At 37.3% G+C, this 24,574-nt stretch overlaps 1 protein-coding gene across 46 annotated transcripts in view; it reads right to left on the reverse strand.

Annotated features, from left to right (window-relative positions):
• Positions 1 to 388: 388 nt before the first annotated feature.
• Positions 389 to 24,574, reverse strand: part of LOC133606391 (receptor-type tyrosine-protein phosphatase delta-like) — a 589,160-nt gene continuing 564,974 nt past the window's right edge. For all 46 annotated transcript variants that reach the window (XM_061960314.2, XM_061960281.2, XM_061960279.2 and 43 more), the window contains 10 exons: positions 22,244 to 22,419; positions 20,876 to 20,995; positions 20,642 to 20,796; positions 11,236 to 11,521; positions 8,827 to 9,005; positions 8,629 to 8,755; positions 7,880 to 8,005; positions 7,652 to 7,806; positions 5,063 to 5,198; positions 389 to 4,925 (listed from right to left, as the gene is read on the reverse strand). In XM_061960314.2, the coding sequence (XP_061816298.1) occupies positions 4,857 to 4,925; positions 5,063 to 5,198; positions 7,652 to 7,806; positions 7,880 to 8,005; positions 8,629 to 8,755; positions 8,827 to 9,005; positions 11,236 to 11,521; positions 20,642 to 20,796; positions 20,876 to 20,995; positions 22,244 to 22,419 (1,529 nt within the window). In that variant the 3' untranslated portion in view covers positions 389 to 4,856. The remainder of the gene's footprint in view (positions 4,926 to 5,062; positions 5,199 to 7,651; positions 7,807 to 7,879; positions 8,006 to 8,628; positions 8,756 to 8,826; positions 9,006 to 11,235; positions 11,522 to 20,641; positions 20,797 to 20,875; positions 20,996 to 22,243; positions 22,420 to 24,574) is intronic.

A 24,574-nucleotide genomic window follows, 5' to 3' on the forward strand; every position in this document is an offset into this window, starting at 1 on the left:
TCATAGAGAATTTCAACAAACATTTTTTTAAGCAGATTCCTAAAAAGAGCAGACCAATTTGTTCCAGAGGATCTCTGATTGGCATTTTTGAAGTATAGGACCGTAGAAACAGCAGAGAACTCTTGTCATGGCATTTTAATTATGACCTTAGGAACAGTACAGCACTCCTGTCATAGAGGATCTTCAACAACCATTTTTAAAACAGATTCCTAAAAACAGCAGCATTTTTGTTTCAGGATCCTTGGCCAGCATTGTTGCAGTTGGTCCATAAAAACGGCAACGCGCTCCAAAGAGAATCTTTGACTAGCGTTGTTGAGGTTATTAAAGGAACAGCCTGGGGGGGTTGAGGGGGCGTGGCCTGAAGGAGGTAAACAAATGAAACTGGCGGTGCATACCACAGACATTTTTTAATAGAATTTATTTATAAACAAACGTGACATTTTTGTCAGCATAGAACTGATTTTTCATACAGACTTTTTCCCCGACCAATGTGACCTAAGTAAGAAAATAAAAAGCACTCCTTTCATTCAACATCAAAACAAATGAAAAATAAACAGTTTACAACTAATCAGAGGTAATTTATGAACTTTTGAACAAGCTGTTTTTTTGTTTTAGTTTTTACAATTTCATGACGTCATTGTCAGTCTATGCATCCAGACGAGAGATAGATAGATAGATAGATAAAGAGAGAGATCAGAGAAGACAACGTTTATTTCCGGTAATGACACTCCAAGCTTCAATGGCCACGAGAACATATGATCGCTGGGCGAGGGGGGGTGAATGAATGGGGGGGGGGTCAGGTTTGTAGAATTTTCCCAAGTCATCTGCTGGTTGGCATCAGAATGGATGCTCTTTTTTATTTTATTATTCGTCTTTTTCTCAAGATAAGTGTTATTTACATACACTCATACACTCAAAGTGATGTGTTGTGTCATGGATGGCTTCAAGTGGTTTTCTATTCCTGGGTTTAGAATCAATAGGGCAGTGCATAGTACAAAGATAGGGAAAAGTGCAAATCTTCCTATTGTCGGCCCATCCTGCCATGTTTTAGAACCATGCAACAATAAAGCAAGAGCTTAATTAACAGCACTTTTATGTATGGAAAATAAACAAACAAAAAAAACAAAACATGAAAGATAATTGCTCATGTTGACAAGGGAAATAAAACCCTGGAATGCACATCCAAAAAGTTGTCACAAAGTGGTTGGAAAAGATGCTAACGATTTAAAACAAAGGGCCGTTGTTTTTTGTCAAGATTTTCCGGAAGGGATTTCTGGTAGCATTTCATTTGCTACTCATTTCTATCACTTTTACCTTTGAATAATTATGAAATTTAGGTGAGTTTCTCTGAAAGAAATAAAGGTTTATCAATGGCGTTAAATGCCTGCAAAATATTGTTTGTCCTGGTTTATTGTTAATTTCCTTCATTTCACCAATTTTCTGTTTGGTGTTGAAAAATGTTTTCTGAAATTCAAGATAGTGCCCATTATGTCATTCACATTCACAGCACTAAGGATCAGATTTCAATTTATTGGTTTAAAAAGTGGGATGAACAATTATTATTCTTTGGTGAAATTTAAAATTTTACAGCACAAATCCGATTCAATATTTAAGCTTGTTTACGGATTGTTCTACAAAATTAAATGACCACTCTGTATGTTAAATAAAAAAAGACTAAAGCACAATTAACAACACTGAATAATTTAAACTACCAGGTTTCCATAAATAACGTACCGTATTTTCCGGATTATAGAGCGCACCGGTATTTAAGCCACACCCATTAAATTCTACGTAGAAATAAATATTTGTACAGATATTATCCATGCCTGACTATTAGCCGCAGATATACACCGGTATGAAAGATTTTGGAAATTATTATTTACATACCTTAATTGTTAAACTGTGCCTGTAACACGGCAGTACAACGGTTGATGAAACAAAACAGAAGTCATTGTCATGGACCCAATAGCTGCAAAGGCGCGCTCTCTATTGTGACATTTTGGTGCGTTTGCAAAACTCTTCGTGAATTTACGAAACTGAAACAATATAAAAAAATGCAATTGTACGAAATAACACTAACGCAGACACTTGTGGAAGTGTTAGAAAAGTTGCTAATGCTAACGACGCTAGCTTGATTATATTAGCTTGATAGCATGTACAAAGGTGCATGAAAACACCCCTACAGAGATCACACGTGGGACAGTTTAGTGTGTATGAATTTAGTTATATTGTAAAACTTAAACATTGTTGGAGTGATGAAGGAAGAAGAATCCTTTCGAGCAGAAACGCTATTGACGGTTATACTTCCGGTTCAAGAAGTATACCCAGGAAATACATTTTCGACCGTCAGCAAAAATAAATCCTTCAATTAGCCGCACTGTTTTATCAACCGCAGGGTACAAAGCTTGGGGAAAAAGTTGTGGCCTAAAGTCCGGAAAATACGGTATATTACATTTCCAGCTTGAACTACACTTCACTGATCAAACAAGACACATTTTTATTGACAAGAACAGATATTTACTGGTTGTTTGTGTTTTTCCGCTCTCATTTCAACTACTTTTGCATGCACAAAGTCAAAAAAATGTTCAAAAATGTAAGCTAGCTTGCGGCCTTCTCTCTCAAAACAGAGTGTTGCGCAACTATTACTGATGTGAAGTGCAAATCTAAGTTAGCTACATTGAACGCTAGTTACGTATGCGCCACCATTTGTGTTTGTCCTCCCTCATTTGGACCACATTTAATCTGTTGAAAAATATGTTTTGAAAAACAAATGGCCGCCATACAATAGAAACAACTTAAACATCATTAATGACATTGAATAATTTAACTACCTTGTATGTCGCCACATTTACGACAAACAAACGTATAAAATGTGAAGATTCGACAATAACTTTTTGGTGAAAAAAGGGTATTTGCACTTTTTTTTTTTTATCAATATTGCCAAGAAGTGATACTTGGGACAAGAGTGAACATAAAAGGGACAAATCTGATCTGGAGTTCCAGGATTATCTCACAAAAAACAAGATGACCGGCCCCAGTATTCATAAACGACATAATATAATCAACATAAGCAGCATTGACAATACATTTGACTGTCTCAAATCTCAACTGTATGTGTGCTGCCATGTTTGTAATGATGCGAGAAATTTCAAGATCGGACTTTAATTTACTGGTCATATTTTTGGTCAAGATTGCGACAAAGTGGCATTCAAATACACATCTGATGGGAAATTTAGGATAGCTTATTTTGCAAAGAACAAGATGGCTTATATAATTGACATTAGCACCGTTAATGACAAATATAACTTGTCTTATAGACTAATGAGCAGGTGTACAAAACTTTAAGACCGTATCTTAATTTATTATTCAAAAACAAGGCGTTACAGTACAGACTTTTATTTTGGTTAAGATTGCAAAGAAGTGGTGAATCTGGTCTAAAATGTAAGCAGGCTTGTATAATGCTGGCAAGAAAACAAGATGAAATACCGAAATCTGACTTTTATTTATTTGATTAAAAAAGGAGAATGACGCCCATTTTTGTGGTGGTTTTTCTACCCTCAATTCAACTTTTATACTTGGGTTTTGGGGTTTGTCTATCGGAAAAAAAATCGCAGCACTGCTAACCGTGAAATACAATTTGAAATACCTTGCCAGTACGAAATGTCAAGATTTTAAACACTGTTTAATCATTTTAACAATTTTCTAACAAAACTTGGACTTACTCAGCCACGGTAAGGCCACTGAAAAGGAAAATATAAGCCTTTAAAATGTTACTTGCATATATAATCGGGTGTGACATAGTGGAATACTGCTGTAAATAAACATGTGCATATATATTTAATATACATAATTACACTGAATGACTACTTAAAAGATGACATGATATAAAAACAGGCATTAATATATAAGGCACTCTAAATGCACAATGGCAAAAAAAAAACAGATGGGTTTAATAAATAACGATCCTATTGGATGGGCTGGCGGTGGGTGTGGCCAAGGATGGGATGCTGACTGAATATTTATTGCACAAGAAATAATACAAGTTTCTTCCAAACCGATGTGCATTCCAGTGAAAAATATCACTTTCGTATAATTCGTCTGTAGAATAATATATATTTCTATATCATGTACATCTGTATATCTTTTCCCGACTCGTCCCGACATGGAAGAACTAAGATAATGGATAGCAGCAGCTTCATACTTTGCTCATCCCTGTTGATTCCACAAAGCCCGGGATTTATTGTGTGGGAGGTGACAAACGTTGAAAACAATATTTGTTTACTCTCAATCCTTGATGCACTCAGTGCTACAACCCAAAGTTAATCTGCATTAAAAAAAAAATAAAATGAAAAAAAATTCAGAGTGTAAAAAAAAAATCATACTGTATAATAAAGTACTAAAAAATTAATAATCGTACTTATTTCGTAAAGCCCCTCGCCAAACTGTAGATGAACACTGAGACAGGAAGAGGGCGTACTTGGATTTATTACTACTGAACGTCCGTCCGATGTTATTCTTTACAATGTCCTCCGATGTCTCTCCTTGTTTGTTTTTTTTTGTTTGTTTGTTTTTTTTACTCCCAAATAAATCCTTGAAGCAAAAGGATGCTTCAATGGTCCATCACTTGGTGGAGTTCATACTTGGTCCTTTGCTTTTTTTTTGTTGTTGACGTTTTTCATAGTTTTCTTTCTTCTTGACGGCACACTTTATGAGTTGTTAGCAAGGAGTTCGTACGTTCTCAAGCAGTTCATTTATGGCTCAGAAGAGAGGCGCAACTGGGGTTTTTTCTCCTTCTCCTTCTCCTTGCCACATTTTCCCTCGAAATGTTGGGCAGGGGGAGCGGCGGGGGGATCTTTTTACGTTGCATAGTGATCAAAGCTTCCCAAGTACTCTAATCCCGCTCTGTAGCAGAACTGGTATTGATCCTGGAAACACAGAAAATAATGTTTTATCCCATTCCGGGATCATGGAGTGGATGCGACAAAACCTGGTCGTTCTAAGGATGGATTACCGGATCGCATGCAGTGGAATCTACAGAGTCCCTATTCTCGTGCACACGTACCTCCGTTTGCACCATGGCCGGCCTTTGCGTCCGCAACATCTTCACCGTCTGAAAGATGTCGACGACGCCCTCGTATCTCATTCGCTCCAAGGCAATGCTGAGGGTGATGAAAACGCCGGTTCGACCGACGCCGGCGCTGTACGATGGAGGGGAGGGGACAAAGAGGAGATAGAGGTCAGGGGGAAGAGTGGTTCTCTCCCCAGATAATATAGTTTCCTTTCGTGGTCATTTTGATTTTGGTCCTTACATTCCTCAAAGTACTGTACTATTGTCTGCTGACTGCAGCATTATGTTGGCACAATACAGTCGCTACATACTGTATCTCGAGGTGGGTTGTAACGCCCTACAAACTTACAGTAGGGAAGGGATTCCTATGGCGCCATTTCTGGCTGGATCTCATGTGAGAGGAAGGCGTGGGGTTAACCGTTTTGCAATGCAGTCTGCTAAAAATGATGGAAAGCGTCACTCTACATAACAACTGACGCTGAGGTCTAAGTTAGAATTGCCACAAAAAACATTTGAAGATATTCAACACTTTACTGCCGTCTGGCTGCTAAAGTAGATAGTGCACCACCCAAATGTGTCACGTTTCATGTGTCAGGTGAATCCCCTTCTTACTCTAACTAACTTTCTTTTATAAATCGTCATTTTTCGAAAGAAGAAACACCCCTTTTATTCTGCTATATTGAGTTTCATTACGGTCACTAGATTTTTTTCATGTTATAATATTTATTTCTAATCTATTCAACACTGCTTGCAAAGACATATTCATTTGGATATGTAGCGATACTTCTAACAGTGTCACATGTTTCACCAATCAAACGCGACCTGGCGGTCACATGACCATAACATACATAACGTCAACTCTTCCATGTTTACTGACAAACTAGGTAAAACAGCAGCTACTGTATATCATTTGCTGTCGTCCGTGTCAGTAGAAATGTTCACATTTCCACTTCCAACTAGAGAAAACATGTTATGGTAATTGCTGTCGTCCGTGTCAGTAAAAATGTTCACATTTCCACTTCCAACTAGAGAAAACATGTTATGGTAAGTTGTAGGTGTTTTTTTATGTTTAAGATGCGTGCATATGCTAATAATAGCCCTATTATTAACGTCATGCAGTAAGTGACTATGAAATGTGAATATTTTGAAGTACATGCTGTAGTAGTTTCTCTCTCACACACACACACACACACACACACACACACACACACACACACACACACACACACACACACACACACAACTATGGTTGTGCAAGTACCATTAAAAAGTAAATCAGAAATTACTCAGCAGTTGAGTATTTTTTTTTTTTACCAAATGATGATCCAGAACCTTATATTTTTGAGCCAAAACACAAGGAGGATGAGCAATAAGTTTTAGAAGCCCAGTGTTAAACGGATGCAACTTTATTGTAACTCTATACGATCAGCAGCTTTGTGCTAAACATACAAACTAACCATAATAAATCATACACTTACTGTATAATTTCCTCTCTCGCTGGGATGTCAACAAACGGAAAGCTCACATAATCCCGTTTAGATGCAGAATCAATTACAATCCTCACAAAGAGTTAAAAAACGTTGCAGTAACTAACGTTTTTTTCACCATCTCGGGGGATGAGAAAGTCGACCAGCCTCTCGGTCCTTGGCCGCATTTGTCTACTACCAGGTGAGAAATGCATGAATATAATGTAGAATTTACTTTTAGCAAGTTTTAGACAAAGCAGAAGCAGCCGCTGGCTCAGTGTGTAAAAAACAGCAGCGCAAGCTAGCATTAGCTCACTGCTCTCAATCCGCCGCTAAAGTAGACCGTCTGCGTTGGCGCTTATAATAACAATATCACTCATATTTGGTTCATTTTCAGGTCGCGACATGTAAATGGAATATTGTTGGCGGTTTTTAGATGTTTAGAGGGTATAATGGGCGCAATGGAAGACCCTTGATCTGTTGACTCAATTGTTAGCTATTTATTTAGGATTTTGAATGCATAAAAAAAGCCAAGCCTATGTGTTCTTGTCTTACATAAGGATTGTGAAAGATAAACAGTACATATATTTAAAATGTGTGCGTATTTCCAGTATGACTGATCTGATAAAATGGTCAGACTGCAGAAGTGATGTAGAATCTACGGAAATTGCAGAAGATATTCGGAATGGACTATTCAAAACGGCAGACTGAATCAGTGTCATTTTGTGATGTTTAGATGGTATTTTCACATACTTTACGGATTGTAAATACAATTTGATATGGTTAAATGAATACAACAAAACACAATACAAGTACATGAAGTCCATTTGTTTTTCCACTCTACATGTACTTTAATGCCAAGCACATTTCCTACAAAATGTATTCGCTCAGCAGACTGACAAGATCCTTACTGTCTTTACACCAAGTTTGGAGACCATCAGATAAATACCGGCTGGACTTATTTGGGTTTTCTTATTTGACATTTTTTTAGTCCTGGAGCCAGATGCTTTAGCAAGTGAAAAGTCCTGTCAGAAGTGGTATACTAAAAATCAGGAGTTTTGGTGCTAATTTGTGAGTTCTAGGTCCACAAGGAACACATAGAGTGGCGTTCACTTACCTACAATGGACTGAAATAGGCCCATCTTGGCCAAACTGCTCTTTAGTTTTATGTACTTGGCCGATAAAGTCGATAAAGCCCTCCCCGGATTTTGGCACTCCTTGCTCGGGCCAGTCTGTGAACTGGAACTGCCGCACCGTTCGTGACTGGCCGTCCTGAGAAAATGTTGATCGGCAACGTGATATGAGATGGACGTGAATCATCATCGTTCAATAAACGACTACTTACCCTTGCATCGGTCACTTTAAACTCTCTAAGGATGTATTGTGGCATATTGTACTCGGCCATAGGGTCCACCACAAAGTACTGGTACCGAGCTGACCTCTCTGCAGGCCAATACTGGTGGCATTTTTCCTAAGGGAGACAATCACTGTTATACAAACTGCGTCTTGTGTTGTGCGATATAGACGATATACGATACAACTACAGTGAAAAGTCTAAATTTGTTCTCGCTCACAAAAACGCAGACTAATCTGGATTGTTTTCCCTGACCTGGCAAGGTCATTGCTATGACACTCCTCCAGAGGTCAGGGCAGAGAAGAAGCTCCAAATTCCTTCCCCGTCCATTATGGACACACACATCGTTTTTTTGTTGAATTTTGTTGGACTGAGTGGCTATGCACCAAGGCAGAGGAACAGAGCGACTCTTCAGGCTTAAACACACACGCAAAATTGGACGTCTCAAATTTTGTATGTCCTAATATCTATGTGATTTGCTCAAGGTTTTTTTCCCCAAGGTAAAAAGCAAATGGGGGCTTTTTTCTTCCTTCTCCCTCCATGTTTACCTTTTTCCTACCTGTTTTTCGAGGGACCGCCCTTGTGGCGACCCATCAGTCTTCCTTTTCTGTCTACCCTGTAAACTGTATAACTCTATGTCTGGGTTTGTACTGAAAACTAAATGATGTTGTACTTTTTAAGTGCAATGACAATACAGTTCCATTCCATTCCTATTCCCTAGGATTTCTAAGAATACATACCCTGCCCATTTCTCTGAGCTTGGTTAGCATGACAACAATCGTGGAGTTGTGCTCCCACAGCATTCTCCAGAAGTCTTCTGTGGTTTCTGCCAAGGGGCCCTGCGTGGCAATGTAGGCTTTCTGTTGCCTGCAAGGACCAGCATGGGATTAGCATGGTAAAACAGCAAAGACATGTACAGTAGTTGACAAAGTGTTTACCTGTAGCCATCAATGAAACTAGCATTGATGTAGTCGGAGCCCTCCACGCCTCGAATGGGCTGGAGACACACTCTCGTGGACTCGTATGGCATTATGTTGACAAGGCGGTTCTTGAACTTGTTGCACGGTAGGTTGGCACTGATGAATCGCGAGGTGTGGGCTTTAGTGTTTGCTAAGCGCTGCATTGGAACACAGAAGCAGGACAGTTATACAAGGAACATTATATGCACTTTTATGGTTATGTATACAATTACCGGTACATACAAAAGCAGGAGCACAGAAGGGACAAAACTAAGAAAAGGTAGAAGGTCAGGTCTGTAAAACAGGGGAATATTCAGTCGTTATGCACCTGGACTAGATAAAACCAAGGGCCTTGACACGAGCTGGGAACATGCGAATTGACAAAAATGATGCTAAAACACGCTGAAGACGGTTGATGAGCGATTAGATGAGGGGTGTCAAACTCATTTTAGCTCAGGGGCCGCATGGAGGAAAATCTGTGCACACGCGGGCCGGTTTATTAAAATCATGGCATTAAAACTAAAAAATAAAGACAACTTCAGATTGTTTTCTTTGTCTTACTTTGGCCAAAAATAGAACTAACATATTCTGAAAATATTACAGTAAAAATATAGAAAAAAATACCGGCAGTGGTACAGTTTAGATCCATGAAGGAAAGAAGAAAGTGGATGAATGTTTATAATTGAATAAAAATGTGTTTTCTTTTGTATTCTTTTTTAAATGAACTAAGTAACGTTCATGACAACCTTTTTCCAAAACACAATATAGAATGTGTGATATAACAGGATAATGCATACATTTATCATTTGTTTTCAAAATGGTTACAAAAAAGTGGGACCACAAACATTTACTGTGGGACCCCATTTTTATGACTTGATGGGGTCCCTACCCCATTTTGAAAATTCCTAGCGCTAACACTGATGGAGTATTGGTGCGTGCAATACAGCAGCAGGCGGCTGTGGCCTGTGGGCCGGTCCTAATACTAATCAAATATCATCCGGGGGCCATAGATAATTCAGTCTTGACTTTGACACCCCTGGATTAGATAGATATTACTACCACAGAAACTGACTTTGCTTTGTCTCACGGCCTTAACACAAGCTGGAAATGTGCTACCATTTAAAGAGGGCCCAAATATTGAACGTTGGTTTCTCCCAGAGACCCCAACAACATTGATACAAACTAAAACTAGCAAAAATAAATACTGCTTGATGATTATAAAGGTTGTGTTTTTGGAGTTTAAAACCCTTAGAATTTTGACCAATTATGGGACTACACCGAAAGGATTTTTTTCATTAAACACGCAAACACTTTCAATTTGTGCAAAGCTAATGCATGTTTTTAGGGTGAAGTAGCATTAGTGTTAGCGTGATCTTGTTACATTACAACAAGTACCATCAGAACTTTGCGGGACAATAAAAAGGAAATGGTCCCTGTGCCAATCTTTAGACATCTCAGCCATAATGCTAATGATTGGACTCCATGGAACCAGTAGCATTTCCAAAATGTCTAAAACTGGACCATTGACAAGAAACCTTGAATCTACAATAACTAGAGATGCCTGCCGATATTATCGGCCGATAAATGCTTTAAAATGTAATATCGAAAATTATCGGTATCCTTTTTCTTTATTATCGGTATCGGGGTTTTTTTTTGTTAGTTTTTTTTTTAAAATTAAATCAACATAAAAAACACAAGATACACTTACAATTAGTGAACCAACCCAAAAAACCTCCCTCCCCCATTTACACTCATTCACACTCATTCACACAAAAGGGTTGTTTCTTTCTGTTATTAATATTCTGGTTCCTACATTATATATCAATATATATCAATACAGTCTGCAAGGGATACAGTCCGTAAGCACACATGATTGTGCGTGCTGCTGGTCCACTAATAGTACTAACCTTTAACAGTTAATTTTCCTCATTTTCATTAATTACTAGTTTCTATGTACCGTATTTTTCGGAGTATAAGTCGCACCGGAGTATAAGTCGCACCTGCCGAAAATACATAATAAAGAAGGAAAAAAAACATATATAAGTCGCACTGGAGCCCGGCCAAACTATGAAAAAAACTGCGACTTATAGTCCAAAAAATACGTTAACTGTTTTTATATTGTTTTACTTTCTTTTTTATTCAAGAAAATGTTTTTAATTTATTTATCTTATTTTATTTTATTATTATTTTTAAAAAGGACCTTATCTTCACCATACCTGGTTGTCCAAATTAGGCATAATAATGTGTTAATTCCACGACTGTTTATATCGGTATTGGTTGATATCGGTATCGGTAATTAAAGACTTGGACAATCTCGGAATATCGGATATCGGCAAAAAGCCATTATCGGACATCCCTAACAATAACCAAAACTGGTTCATATCCCACCTTGAACTCTAGTTCCATGCCGGTTACATTCTCCCCGCCCTCTATCTGCGTCAGTTTCTGAATGTAGGCAAAGAGGTTCCTTGCGGGCACTTCGGTGGTGCCGCAGTTGATGGCCTCCTGCAGCGCGTCGTGGATGAAAACGTACTGGTCCTCGGTCTGCACCATGTAGTTCCGCTGGGCGCGCATCAGCGTCACGTGGCCGTAAATGTCCGCCGTCTTCTCATGCTTGATGCGCTCCATCATGGCGTCAATGACGATGAAGCAACCCGTGCGACCCACGCCGGCACTGCCAAAGTAGAGAGAAAAGACTTGAAATGTGAGACTTGAAAATGTTCCTCGCCAAGGAACTGAACATTTGGGTTCAAGAGTGATTATACTTGAAGTGGCACATCGGACTTTGGCAGCGGCTCGCGCCTCCCCCCCCACCCCCACTGGACCCCACCTGCACTCCCCGAGACATCACTTCAGATCTTAGGAGAAAATGCCTCTGCAATGAACGTGGACGTCGGACACTAAAACACAAAGACTTCAAATATCTAACACACATCTGACTTTCAGGTTGTTGCAATCTATATTTCTAAATTCTGAAATGACTGTCAATAATAAAAGCAAATAAAGCAAAAGAGATAAAAGCAGTAAGAGGGAACGGAACACACACAAAAAAAATCGAAACAAGACTTACGATGTTGGGCTCATTTTCTTACTCAGATATAAGACGACCCACATTGTAAGATGACCCCAAACACAACATTTGCCATCTTTTTCAAGACCCGCTTATTGTAAAAAAAAAAAAAATTAACTTTAACACATATTCAAGGGCAAAAAAGGCAATTTAACAACTTATTTGATTAACCTAAATATAAAATGACCATGAATATAAGACATATGCCAAATTTAAGGACAAAACATTTATACAATTACATACATTATATATATATATATATATATATATATATATATATATATATAAAACTGATTGTACGATGACCTAAAACGTGAAAATACGTAAAATATCTATTTTTTGACACATTTTTATTGAGACATAAGACTATCCTGGATATGATAGATAGATAGATAGATAGTACTTTATTGATTCCTTCAGGAGAGTTCCCTCAGGAAAATTAAAATTCCAGCAGCAATGTACAGAAATGAGACAAGCCCTTCTTTTCAAATGCCTGTTTTTAGGAAATCCAAGCATGAAAAAAGGACAAAATTATTGCAGGCTATTGACAAAAATATAAGACAACTGTAATTTAAACCTGACTCTGAACATAAGACATCAAGAGACCTATCTTTTTCTCTTTTTCAAGACACATTTTTGCAAAAAGACGAAACAAAAAACAAGACAAAAATATTTTTACTGACCCAACTATACAAGACCTCTTTTCAAAAACGTGTGTATGACAAATTTTAATGAAGAGCCCTGAATATAAAGACAACATTCACCAGTGGATTTAAGTGACAAGAAGCGATCTGCGCCCCTTTGGGAGTAGGTTTGTATGTATAACTATACATCCAGAAACATAGGACAAGCTCTCTTTTTCAAGACCTGCATGTGTGAGTGACCGGAAAAAAAAGCTCTGAACAAATTTCTCACAGCCTGTTTGTTTATATGTATACATCTACACGCAACAAATGCAAGACTTTTAGACTTTTTTTTTTCAAGGAAATAATGTTTTATATCCAGGTCAATACAGGGAAAAACACTCGGCGGAACTGTTTAAAATTTTAATTGTTGAACATTTAACCCACAAATGGTCAAAATACATACTGTATTGACCCGCACATAAGACACCGCTGAATATAATACGATCCCCCCTTTTCTTCTTTTGCTTGGTTGGTTTTATCTGTTCATTTGCATCTCTAGAACCCAAGCATATAAAATGACAGGTTTTTTCAGATTGTTTTGTAGGTTAAAATACCGTCTTATATTTAGGTCTATTTGATCATTTATTTATTTAAATCCCCTGTGTCGACTTCTGGAAGTCAATATCGATTCATTAGTTTACATGCTTGCGAGGTGTGTTTGCTCTGGAACCTTCCGTCTTCTGTTTTTCCATTTGCTTGGGAAAAAGAGCGGCGCCTCGGGTGGGAGCAAAGTCGATTGCCAAGGGGGCCAAGCGTGACTAATGAGCCATGCGGCGGCCCACGAATGGAAACAAAGACGGGAGTCACTGGTTTTAACAAATGAGCTCATGATCGCTGTACGAAAATGGCTGACGAAAGACGATGGAGGAAGACGAATGGTTTGCATTGCCTCCAGATGCAATCCGTGGAATACATTAGGCAAATTTGTTCTTAAACATCAAAGCTGCGGATGCCGGGAACACGTGTAATATTCTTTTATTAACAAAAAAGCCGTCAGCACGCTTTGGCAGATAGCTCGTTGGCAGCGACAGGCTAACGCGCTAATGACCTGACACTGTGGCTTTTTGCAGCCAGTCAGACCAGCTGCTTTTTGGACGTTGACACACATTAAGTGTCAGACTAATGTGCTTTCTACAAGTCGACGGAACAGAAGGAGGAGGGAGGTTGGGGAGAGCAATGCACTGTAAAAATACAGCTGCATGCAAGATAACACATGCAGAGCAGCCAAAGCAATTACATACATATTGTTAGCAAATCTCCAAGCTGTCAACTAACTTGTCAAACATAGCGGGGTGTGCAGACGAATAAACGTTCAGTATGTATAAACACCAGTAAAAGGGGGTTAGGGCCAGCAGAGCTTTCTCTGCAGGCCTAAGCACTAACACAAGAAGCGTTGAACTACATTTACAACGGAAACTTGTGCATTTATTTCATGATATTTTTTTATTTATTCCAAACTGACTATTATTTTCATTTGGTAGCTTCTAAGTGCTGCTCTGTCAATGTAATCTGCACAGAGCCTGCAGAATCAGGGGGCGGATGTCACTTAAACTACTCGCAATGGGGCTTTTTCTTTAACAAATCATATCTCAGATTCACCTCAGAGCACAATGACATTAGCATTTTTCTGTTTTCTGTTTTAAAGATGGGACTTTTTATTTATTTTATTTTTTTGAGGAGTCATTTCTTTGTGAGAGCGGTTTAAAAGACTAGCTCATAATTATAGTTATTTAAAGAAAATCTAAGAAACAATCACTAGTATCTGTTATACGATAACACAAACATCAGAATAATGGAATTTGCACAAACATTACTCTGTTGGTGGGAATTATTCTGGAATATTGGCTATTATTGTATTTTTTGTTGTGTTTTCATTGTACACATTCCATAAGGCGGTGCCATATTTCCATGCTTTGGGAAAAAAAATGTGTAGCATTTTAACAATATAGAAAAAAAACACAGAAATAATAGGTAAGAACCAAATGCATTAATGGATATAAAAAGCACAAATAAAAATACAATAGAAATTACAATATAATACAAATGTGAGTAGTAAGTACACAATTATACTACTCTACCTGGGATGTGTATGCTTCAACTACTACCCTTTAGAATAATGAAACTGCAAAGTAAATCCAAATAAATAAATAAAATATAAAATAAATACAATTAAAAAAAAAAATACAAAATGCAAAATGCATATTGGCGAGACTAAGGGGTGTTTTGTATATAATAACTTTTCAATTTCTCAACTCAGTTTTAAATGTTAAATAACAAAAATAGTATTTTATTATTTAAAAAAAGTTTAAAAAAGTATATTTATTACCACATTACCACACCTAAGTACTCCTGTAGAGTACCGATATAGATTCCCATGTACCAGAAATTAGTACTGGATCAGTTTAAATGTGAAAGGTACCCATCTCTTATGTGCAAGATTATAAAAAAAATATTTTTAATGCAGACTTTTCAAAAAATTTTAGACGTCATAAGAAGAGGTCAGCCAAACCCGAGGCTGCTACAAATGAGTGTAATGTACTTAATTATTTGAATATTTTTGTCATGTTAATACATCTATATTATAGCAACCTGGCAGTGATGTGTAGAGTTGGAGTTTGTCATGTCTGACTGTCTGCTGTGGTGGTGAACCTGGTTTGTGTGTGTCTGCCATGCTCTGCAGGTGTTTGCTTCTTCTGCTTTGATCGACTGAATTAAATTGATTGCTCTTCCAGACATCTACTAAGCGGCGAGTCAACTTGTCCTTTTTGCAATTGTTCTAGTAAGAGACGACAGGGCTTCCCCCAGATTTTCACTATATAAGTGGCGGTAGAGGCGTGGCTAGGGGTGTGGAGAGGCGTGGTCAACGAACTCATCATATATGACGTCATGATCGTTTTGAATGGCAATGATGAACATATTTTCTTACAAAAAGCTAAACAAATGTTTTATGTATATTTAAAAACAAATAAGTGTTATTAGTTAGTAGTAATAACATATATTTTTTTCTTATATTGTTTTTCTCAATTTTTCAATTGTTGCTGCTTATTGTAAAAGGTCAAACGGGCTACTCAATACTCTGCCCTCCCTGAATGTTGGAGTCTAGTTTGCCGCATATGTAAACAGTCTTTTGAATTAAAGACATAAAAAATTATAATTTGAGGTGGTGTATTGATATTCTCCACAATAAAGTTAATGTAAACTAAGCACAGCACACAAAGGAAAGTGCAAAACCCAAAACCAGTGAAGTTGACACCTGATTCGTAAAATGATTCGCAAATCCTTCTCAACTTATATTCAATTGAATAGACTGCAAAGACAAGATATTTAATGTTCGGACAGCGAAACTGAATTTTTTTTTGCAAATAATCATTAACTTAGAATTTAATGGCAGCAACACATTGCAAAAAAGTTGTCCCAGGGGCTGTGGGATTTTCCAAATAAGTGTTTGATGAGCATTCCTCAACTTTCTCAGTCTTTTTTGCAACTTGTGCCAGCTTTTTTGAAACATGTTACAGGCATCAAATTTGCACAAAATAAAGTTTTACAGTTCGAACATTAAGTATCTTGTCTTTGCAGTCTATTCAATTGAATATAAGTTGAAAAGGATATGCAAATCATTGTATTCTGTTTTTATTTAACATTTACACAACGTGCCAACTTCACTGGTTTTGAGTTTTGTACATCAATATACACATGAAGTACACATTCTTGTATGAATCACGTTAAATCAACAATACAGTTTGGAATTAACTAAAAAAAAAAAAAGTGATACAACTATACATGATGAGGGTTGGCTCTACCGCTAGCATGATGCTAACTAACGTACAATGGACTAGCTCACAGACAGGCTAACAAAATTAGCAAGGCACAAATAGACAAACAACCATTCACACTCACATTCATATTTATGGACAATTTAGAGTCTCCATTTAACCTAACATGCATATTTTTTACAATGTTGGAGGAAGCCACAGTACCCGGAGAAAACTCCACAGACAGATGTCTAAACGGAGGTTGGAAGACGCACACGACGTAAAGCTAGACATTATTGTTGGTAGTAATGTTAATAAAATTAGGGTCGTTTCACAGGCTTGTACAAGAAATGCATTAATTAACATGAAATACCTTTCTACCGAGTGTCAACTGGTGTGCACGGTCAGCTGTAGCGTTATAGTACTAGGCAATTCAGATGCACATTTTTTCCCCCAAATAAAGCATAGAGGAAAATTTGTATGATATTTGAGATGTTTTTCAAACTTATTATGGCCAATAGTACGTAAATAATAGACAATATACAGTCTGGGCCGTAACTATTTGTCAAGCTATATTTGACAAATACTGAGGTCATAAATTGGTGGTCCAAGAGGAATTTGTAAGGCTGAAATCATATGTATCCCCAGCAACATATGATTAATATTACCTTGAGCAACACAATGAATTTCCAGAATAACTAAAGCTTTCATTGAGGTAGAACTGGTTAGAGTGTCCGCCCTGAGATCGGTAGGTCGTGAGTTCAAACCCCGGCCGAGTCATACCAAAGACTATAAAAAATGGGACCCATTACCTCCCTGCTTGGCACTCAGCATCAAGGGTTGGAATTGGGGGTTAAATCACCAAAAATTATTCCCGGGCGCGGCAATGCTGCTGCCCACTGCTCCCCTCACCGCCCAGGGGGTGAACAGGGGGATGGGTCAAATGCAGAGGACAAATTTCGCCACATCTAGTGTGTGTGTGACAATCATTGGTACTTTAATTTTAACTTTAACTACCATGTGTTATATTATCTAACATCTTTGACAATCAGCATGGGTTTGCATCGTTTTATTAGTATGCTGAAGTTTAGCGTATTAAACAATTTTAACATCATTAAAACATAAATAATGAACCTCACTATATTTTCAATTATGAACGGGGATCGAACCCTTCTGTTCGGTAACTGGGTATTCATGAAGTGCACCACGAGAGTTACCGGAAGTTTAAGAGGGAAATTTGTTCCCATATTGTTCTCAGTGAAAAAACAAGATGTGGCCAGGAGTACATTTGGGGGTAACATTTTATATGAAGCGCCTTGTCATCCAAATATGTACATTTGACATTTACATGTGCTTCTTTACGCAAAACGCCCCCCCCCCCCTCCATTTTTAAGGTGTGGTGGCATTTATTTTGCAGTCTCCATTCAAAACCATGTTTACAAAACAAAAGCACTTTTTAAGTATATATTGTAGCCAAACCTTTTTCCCCAAGTACTTATTTTTCTCAATAAAAGTTGAGTTTTTCTTAGTTTTGCCCATTTATTGTTTTTTAGATGCCAAATTGGCATAGACATTTTGAAGTACGACTTGAATTAACCTGTGGTGTAACATTAATATTAACTGAAAGTAAAAACATTAAGTTGATTATAACTTAGCTTCAATGCAAATCAAATGTAATTTATGGATATTTAAAGTGCACTCACCTTGGATTTACAATGAAGTGCCTTTCTCTCTGTAATGCCACGCCTTGCATTTTTGCTTATTATTGTTGGTCTGTATAATGCGACATAGAAGTGGTGGTACGAAGAGGTGGATTAAGATGGTTAAACCCCCACTGAAGACCCAAGTACGAACGGAAGCGCATGCCACTCATATACACAGTAAATCTTGCTGCATAACTCCTTGGAGTAGGGGCAGACATGTAAAAAAAAAAAAAACACAAAAAAACAGACAAAGTTGTTTTTTAAAGTTCTATGGTTACTTTTATTTAATTATAATTTTTTTTTTATTTAAGAAAAATAAAATGATATAGTTACCATTTCAAAACAATCCATCTAAAAACAATTAAAGTGTCTTTTATAAGTATTATTATTTAAAGCATTATTATTTTAATGTATATTTTCAAAATAGATGACCAAATATTACAACTTAAAACACAATGTTTTCAGTTTTAGTTTTTGCAGTGTGTTATTATGAATGTGTTGTTATAGATATTTTTTAAGTCTAATATTCAACATTTACTGATCATTTTAAACTCTTGGTTTTTATTCTTTTATTATGTTGTTTTCTATATAAATGTTTTATTGCTATTATTATCTCAATGTTATGTTTTTACTTATTAATGTAATATTTATATTTTATTTTCAAATATATTTTATTATATGTTTTTACAATTTTTTAGTTGGCGTTAATTTTAGTTATTCTCCAGTGTGAACGCCTCAAAGGAGACGTTTTTCCTTTCGTTTTCATTTTTACTTTGTTATTGACAATAGTGCTGTGTGTGTGTGTATATGTTTTCTTCTCCTCTATTTTTTTTTTGTACAGCACTTTGCCACTTGCCTATGTATGAAAAGTGCGATACAAATAAAGTTTGATTTGAGTAGTACCAAATAAGAAGCTTGCAAAAACGCTAGTCAAAGAGCCTCGATATTTTGGGAGTCGAGGGATGATTCTATCTGATAGGCCGATAGGGGAATTAAAAAAGTTGCATTCAGTGGCTAGTAAATGTAATTAACTAGACTTCTGAAATATGCACTAATCTTAATTTCCTGACACATGTTAGCTATCTTAGACTTTATTTGTCTATGATGGCTTTTATACCTCTCTGTTGGGAGTCCAGACACTGCTAATAGCTTAAAAGCTATTTGTTTAGGACTCTCTTCCTCCCGAGAAACACATCTGACACGTGTGAGCCGCTGCTGATGTGCAATGTGTTTCGCGTGAAATCCGCACTAGCTTTGTGGCAGCGTGTGGGAGGAAGATGTTAGCTGAGGGCAATGACAGCAGTACTTCTTGTACTGCGGTGTTAAAAAGTGCATTCTGTGGAACACACGGTCTAGATTTGGTTGGGGCTTCTCTTAAAGCGACAATATGCAATAATTAGGCTTTTTACCAGCCTGACAACGACTGTTAGTTAACCCACAATAGACAATAGCGGGCGTTGGAATACAAAAAAGGTCATAACTTCAAAAGGTAATATTGAGATAACATATTTGTTCGAGGTTGAGATCTTAGGAACTGTTACAAACATGCAAAGTTTGAATGTGATCCCAATGAAACTGTAACCTGTGTTCTGCACACAAAAATCTTCCGATTTTGTGGACGGATTACTTTTTGGGCTATAAATGCCAACAACAACCTTGTTAAAACTAAAAAGAGAAACAACATTTTTGACCAATATTTAAATCTAACATACTGTTACAGATGCAAACAACAATGGGGCACAAACAAGCTTAAGAGCTTCATCAAAATTAAAGAGCAAATTACAATTTTTACAACATTTGACCATGATTTGAATACCTAAGACCTGTCTTCTGTGCACAATATATGTCTGGATGTGGCAGACGAATGACTTTAAGGACTGAGTGCAAAAAATATTGTAACTTCATCAAAATGTGAAAAACTTGATTTATTGGAATTTTATGTTTGAAATGCAAAAAACTTGGCTGATTCTCCCTCCTGGATTAGAAAATAAATAATAACTTCATCAAAACGCAATAAAAGATACAACTGTTAAGTTAAAGTTAAAGTACCAATGATTCTCACACACACACTAGGTGTGGCGAAATTGGGAGGTGAGGGGAGCAGTGAGCAGCAGCGGTGGCTGCGCCAGGGAATCATTGGCACCTCTCTCATGTTTATTCTGAAAACAAGCATTATTCAACTTGGAATTCTTAAATGAAGCATCTTTGGGAGGTTGCAGAATCTTGAAACAAGATTTTCTATGTGGGGAAACCAAAATATCTTATTTTGATAGTTATCAATTTTGACATTTTTAAACAAGAATTGACAAATGCTTAAATTAAGATTATTATTTAAAGTCAATGACTAAAAATAAGTAAATAGCTCTAAAAACCAGGGACATTTCTAGAAATAGAAATGTAAATCTTGGTAGTGTAAGTGGCAAATAATTTGCAGTGTGGTTGGTTTTGAAGCAAGCTGACCCACTAATGGCACTAATGTGGAACAAAATGACTTAATTAGAAAGCCCCAGGTTGTGTATGTTGACATAGCTATTCATTTATTCATTACAAAAATCTATTTCACGGCTGAAGTTACTTCCTTACCTGCAGTGCACCACCATGGGCCCCGCGTCTGGAGGGTTGCAGGCTTTCACCCGCCTCAAGAAGGCCAGGAACGGCGTGGGGTGTTCAGGCACCCCGTGGTCCGGCCAAGCCGTGAACTGGAACTGCCTGACCTCCCGCTTCTCGCTGGAGCCATTCTGCAGAATATGACGTTTCAACTCACTGATTCCCATTTGATGTCATTTACGGGGAGGCCAAAAAAACATTAAAACTTACTTTAAAAAGTGCAAATGTTCGCACGCAGTATGTGGCTAACTCCACCGTATCGAGCAGTGTCACTTGGATGAGGCCGTACGTTTCCGTCCCTCGCGTTGGCCAGTATTGATCACACTTTACCTGCAAATGACAATGTGGGAGAAATGTTCGTCATTCCCGATGACCCGTCCCAAATCAATGACATGCGACAAAGACAGTAGCGTAATATACCATCATAAGCTTTTATGACATTAGCATTGATAATATGTCGTATAACACTTCTGGGAGGACTTCCTACAAGGTTTGGGAGTGCGTAAAGTTGAACTGGAGGACACTCCAAAGGTACATACAGTGAAAAGGGATTAATCTGGCCTCATTCCTAGATGGATCTCGCATGAGAGGAAGGGGGTGGGTTAATCATTTTGTAATGGAGTCTGCTGAAAATAATGGAAAGCGCCACTCTACATAGCTACTGAGGCTTTGGTCGAAGTGGATAGTGCACTCCCCCAAATCATGTGCCGTGACAAATGGGGGCATATGAATCCTCTTCCTATTGTATGTAAGGCTTAAAATAAAAAATGGTCATGATTAAAGGTGTTCTTTTTTAGATCAAAGTATAGTTTGTCAAGGCTTTGTGGGAATTAGTTGTACTCAAACAAAACAACTAATTTGAATAGCAATCACTGGATTATAAAGACCAAACAATCTAAGAATCATGCAGAGCAAACAAAATTAAGAGTTCTTAACTTCGACCACACCAGACCTCATCGAGCTTTGTTAAAATCAGTTTTACGTAATCTGCTCTCCAACAAATTTGATCTACACTAAGTCGAGCAAAGACCCCACTCATGGCGAAACAATTCAAGAAGCAGTATCCATTCCACACCAAACAAAATTTAAAGGGTTCTTCCTTCAAAACTCAGTCTATATGTTTTACGTTTTGCGGAAATCCATTTGACGTTATTAAATTGCTAAAAATCCAAACAAAGCTAAATCAAGCAAATACTATTCCAAGGCTTAAAAACCAACAAGGCCAAGATTCATGTTATTCCATATAGCACATTAGGAACAATATCAGTTATGCAGTTGTTGCCTATTCATATTGCAGAGACTTCAGCCAAGGCTAAACCCTCCCAGAATCTAAATCTACTACCAACATGTTTTAGGGGTTCTTCCTTGGACCACAACCTACCTCTATCAGGTTGTGCAAAAATCAGTTTTACGTAATCTTCTCACAAATAAATCAAGAGTAACGCTAACTTGAGAAAAGATCTCCAGAAAGCTGAATGAGAAAATCATCTACTGTGGATCTATGTTTGTTTGTACTGTAACAAACAAATCAGAACGACGGTAACTCAAGCAAATACTTTTCTCCGGGTGAGGTCCTACCCTGGATCTTTCCTCCAGTTTGGTCATCATGACAATGATGGCACTCCTCTGTTCCCAGATCATCCTCCAGAATTCCCCGAACGTCTCTGGCAGGGAACCCTGAGTGGCGATGTAGGCGTTCTGTTTCCTGTAGCCGTCAATATAGTTGGCGTTGATGTAGTCACTACCCGGAATACCTAAATATAATAATAATAATAAAAATACAAGGTTATATTAGCATGACATCTCTTCCAATCAGGGTTTTATTCCGGTACCAATAATCCATGAGTCAGATCGATACCAATACAGATCACATGTATTAAATGTATTTCTGTTACATTTATGACGAGTGCTATTGACAGTTGAACAACATCAACACAATATTTATACTAGTTCCTTATTGTATTTGATTGCAAACAATTATTTGAGCAAACAAAGTCAATAGTACACAATAACTAAAGGAAATCCAAAACTACAATATACTACTTATTCAAATCCTTTGGTGTTCTCCTGTGTCCAGAGAATTATTATCTAAGTTTGTTAACATTAACAAAAAAAAGGCAATAAAATGACTTGGAAACATTTAAATATCGGTCTAATCATATATTGGTACTACCCTTGGTATCGACACCACCGATTTATGGATCGATCGGCTCTTCCCTTATGTTTTGTGTACTCCTCCTATTTATTGTGTTGTTTCAAGCTAGCTTGGCGGCTAGCTTAGCGAAGAGCATGCCTGATCCTGGCTTGCGCTTGATGTGAATCATGTTTAGCTTCGTCCTCCAGTGATAATGTACGTGATAATGAATCTAAAGATACTAAGAAACACAGTTTATTTTCCGCAATGGCGGTGATTGTTATTAACTTAGGGGAGCGGCTCCACACCATTTATGGACATACACAGTTTGCTACTAGCCGCCTTTGAAAAGTATTAATTGGCAATGTCAATAACTTTTCGCAAAAACTGTCCTATTCTGATTGGTGGCTGATCGATTGCCACATTTCTACTTTTGATGGGGATGATAATAATAATGATAATAATAATTGTGGTATAAATTTTCCACATATTAATATGTGAAAATTAAATCTAAAATTGTAATAATAAAGTTCAGGCAGCAATGCAATAAACTCCTGTGTCAGTAAACAAACCAGTAAAAAAAATAAAAAATAGACAAATGAGTTTTCCCTTGCTTTGCTTATTTTAACTGAAAGGCACAGCCGCCTTGTTGTTTTTTTCTAATCCAGAGCAAAGAGACAGAGCTGACAGCTAGTCAATGCTTCAGGACTGGCAGTTTTGGGGCTCGGCGCACACATGGTGGACCGAGATAAGTCTCATCTGCATGGACGCCACGTCTCTGAGAATCCCCTCCCTTCTATGCAGCAGCAAACACCCCCCCGCCCACCGCCTTCCTTTTCCTGCCAGGTAACTTATTCAACCGATTAAAAAATAAAAATAATGTGTGAACACGTTGAAAAACACCAGCGCAGTATTACAGTACTTTATGTCTCTGCCTTTTTGTTGATGGACAAAGAATAAAATACAATTAAATCCAATTCAAATTGGATATAAAAGGCAATAAAAATCAACATTATGTTTTATTTGATAGGAGTAAATGGAAGTTGTTTATTTTTGGTGCCTTCATGGTGTCTGCCCGTCAGGATTTGCATTAATTAAGTCGTTTTCTCTGTCTGATTAAGAAGAGAGGAATATTGCAAGCGTCGCTTTCACAAGACGTCCTCATACAAAATATAGAAACACGGCAACACTTGTGGATTGTTTTTGAATTTATGTATTACTGAAAAAAGTTTGGGAAATACATTTTGGGAATTTAACAAAAAACAAACTTGTCAGTGTTATGTACTGTGTGTGTTTGTTGCTATTACGTGCAACAAAACATTTTTCTAATAAATGTTGTTTGGAGTACAAGTGTAAAGAACATTTCCTTGTTACGTTCTGTGCATGGGTTCAGAAAAATATCCTTTTTAATGAATGCGTTAAATAAATTTACCATTATGTATGTTTTATGGAAATGTTCCTCATTATGCATATTATTAATACATCTGTATCTTTGTACACATTTACACAATATGCACATTTGTCACCCTCTGCACATTTTCTGTACACAAGATATTTTTTTTGTTTCTTTTTTTGTATCTTAAAGTTTTCTTTTCAAAATATTACTGTCTTTCTTTACCTGTACTCGGCATTTGTGTGGACAACAAATACATAATTTCATTGTAATAATGAAACATTTCTATTGTGCACTTAATAATAAACCATTTCAACCTTGGAGGGATTCATTTGGGAATGCAGGTTTCCTCGCGTATGTGTTCAGGATATTTTCGTCATTT

This window comes from Nerophis lumbriciformis, linkage group LG05, assembly GCF_033978685.3.
Source record: "Nerophis lumbriciformis linkage group LG05, RoL_Nlum_v2.1, whole genome shotgun sequence".
NCBI classification, from domain to species: domain Eukaryota; kingdom Metazoa; phylum Chordata; class Actinopteri; order Syngnathiformes; family Syngnathidae; genus Nerophis; species Nerophis lumbriciformis.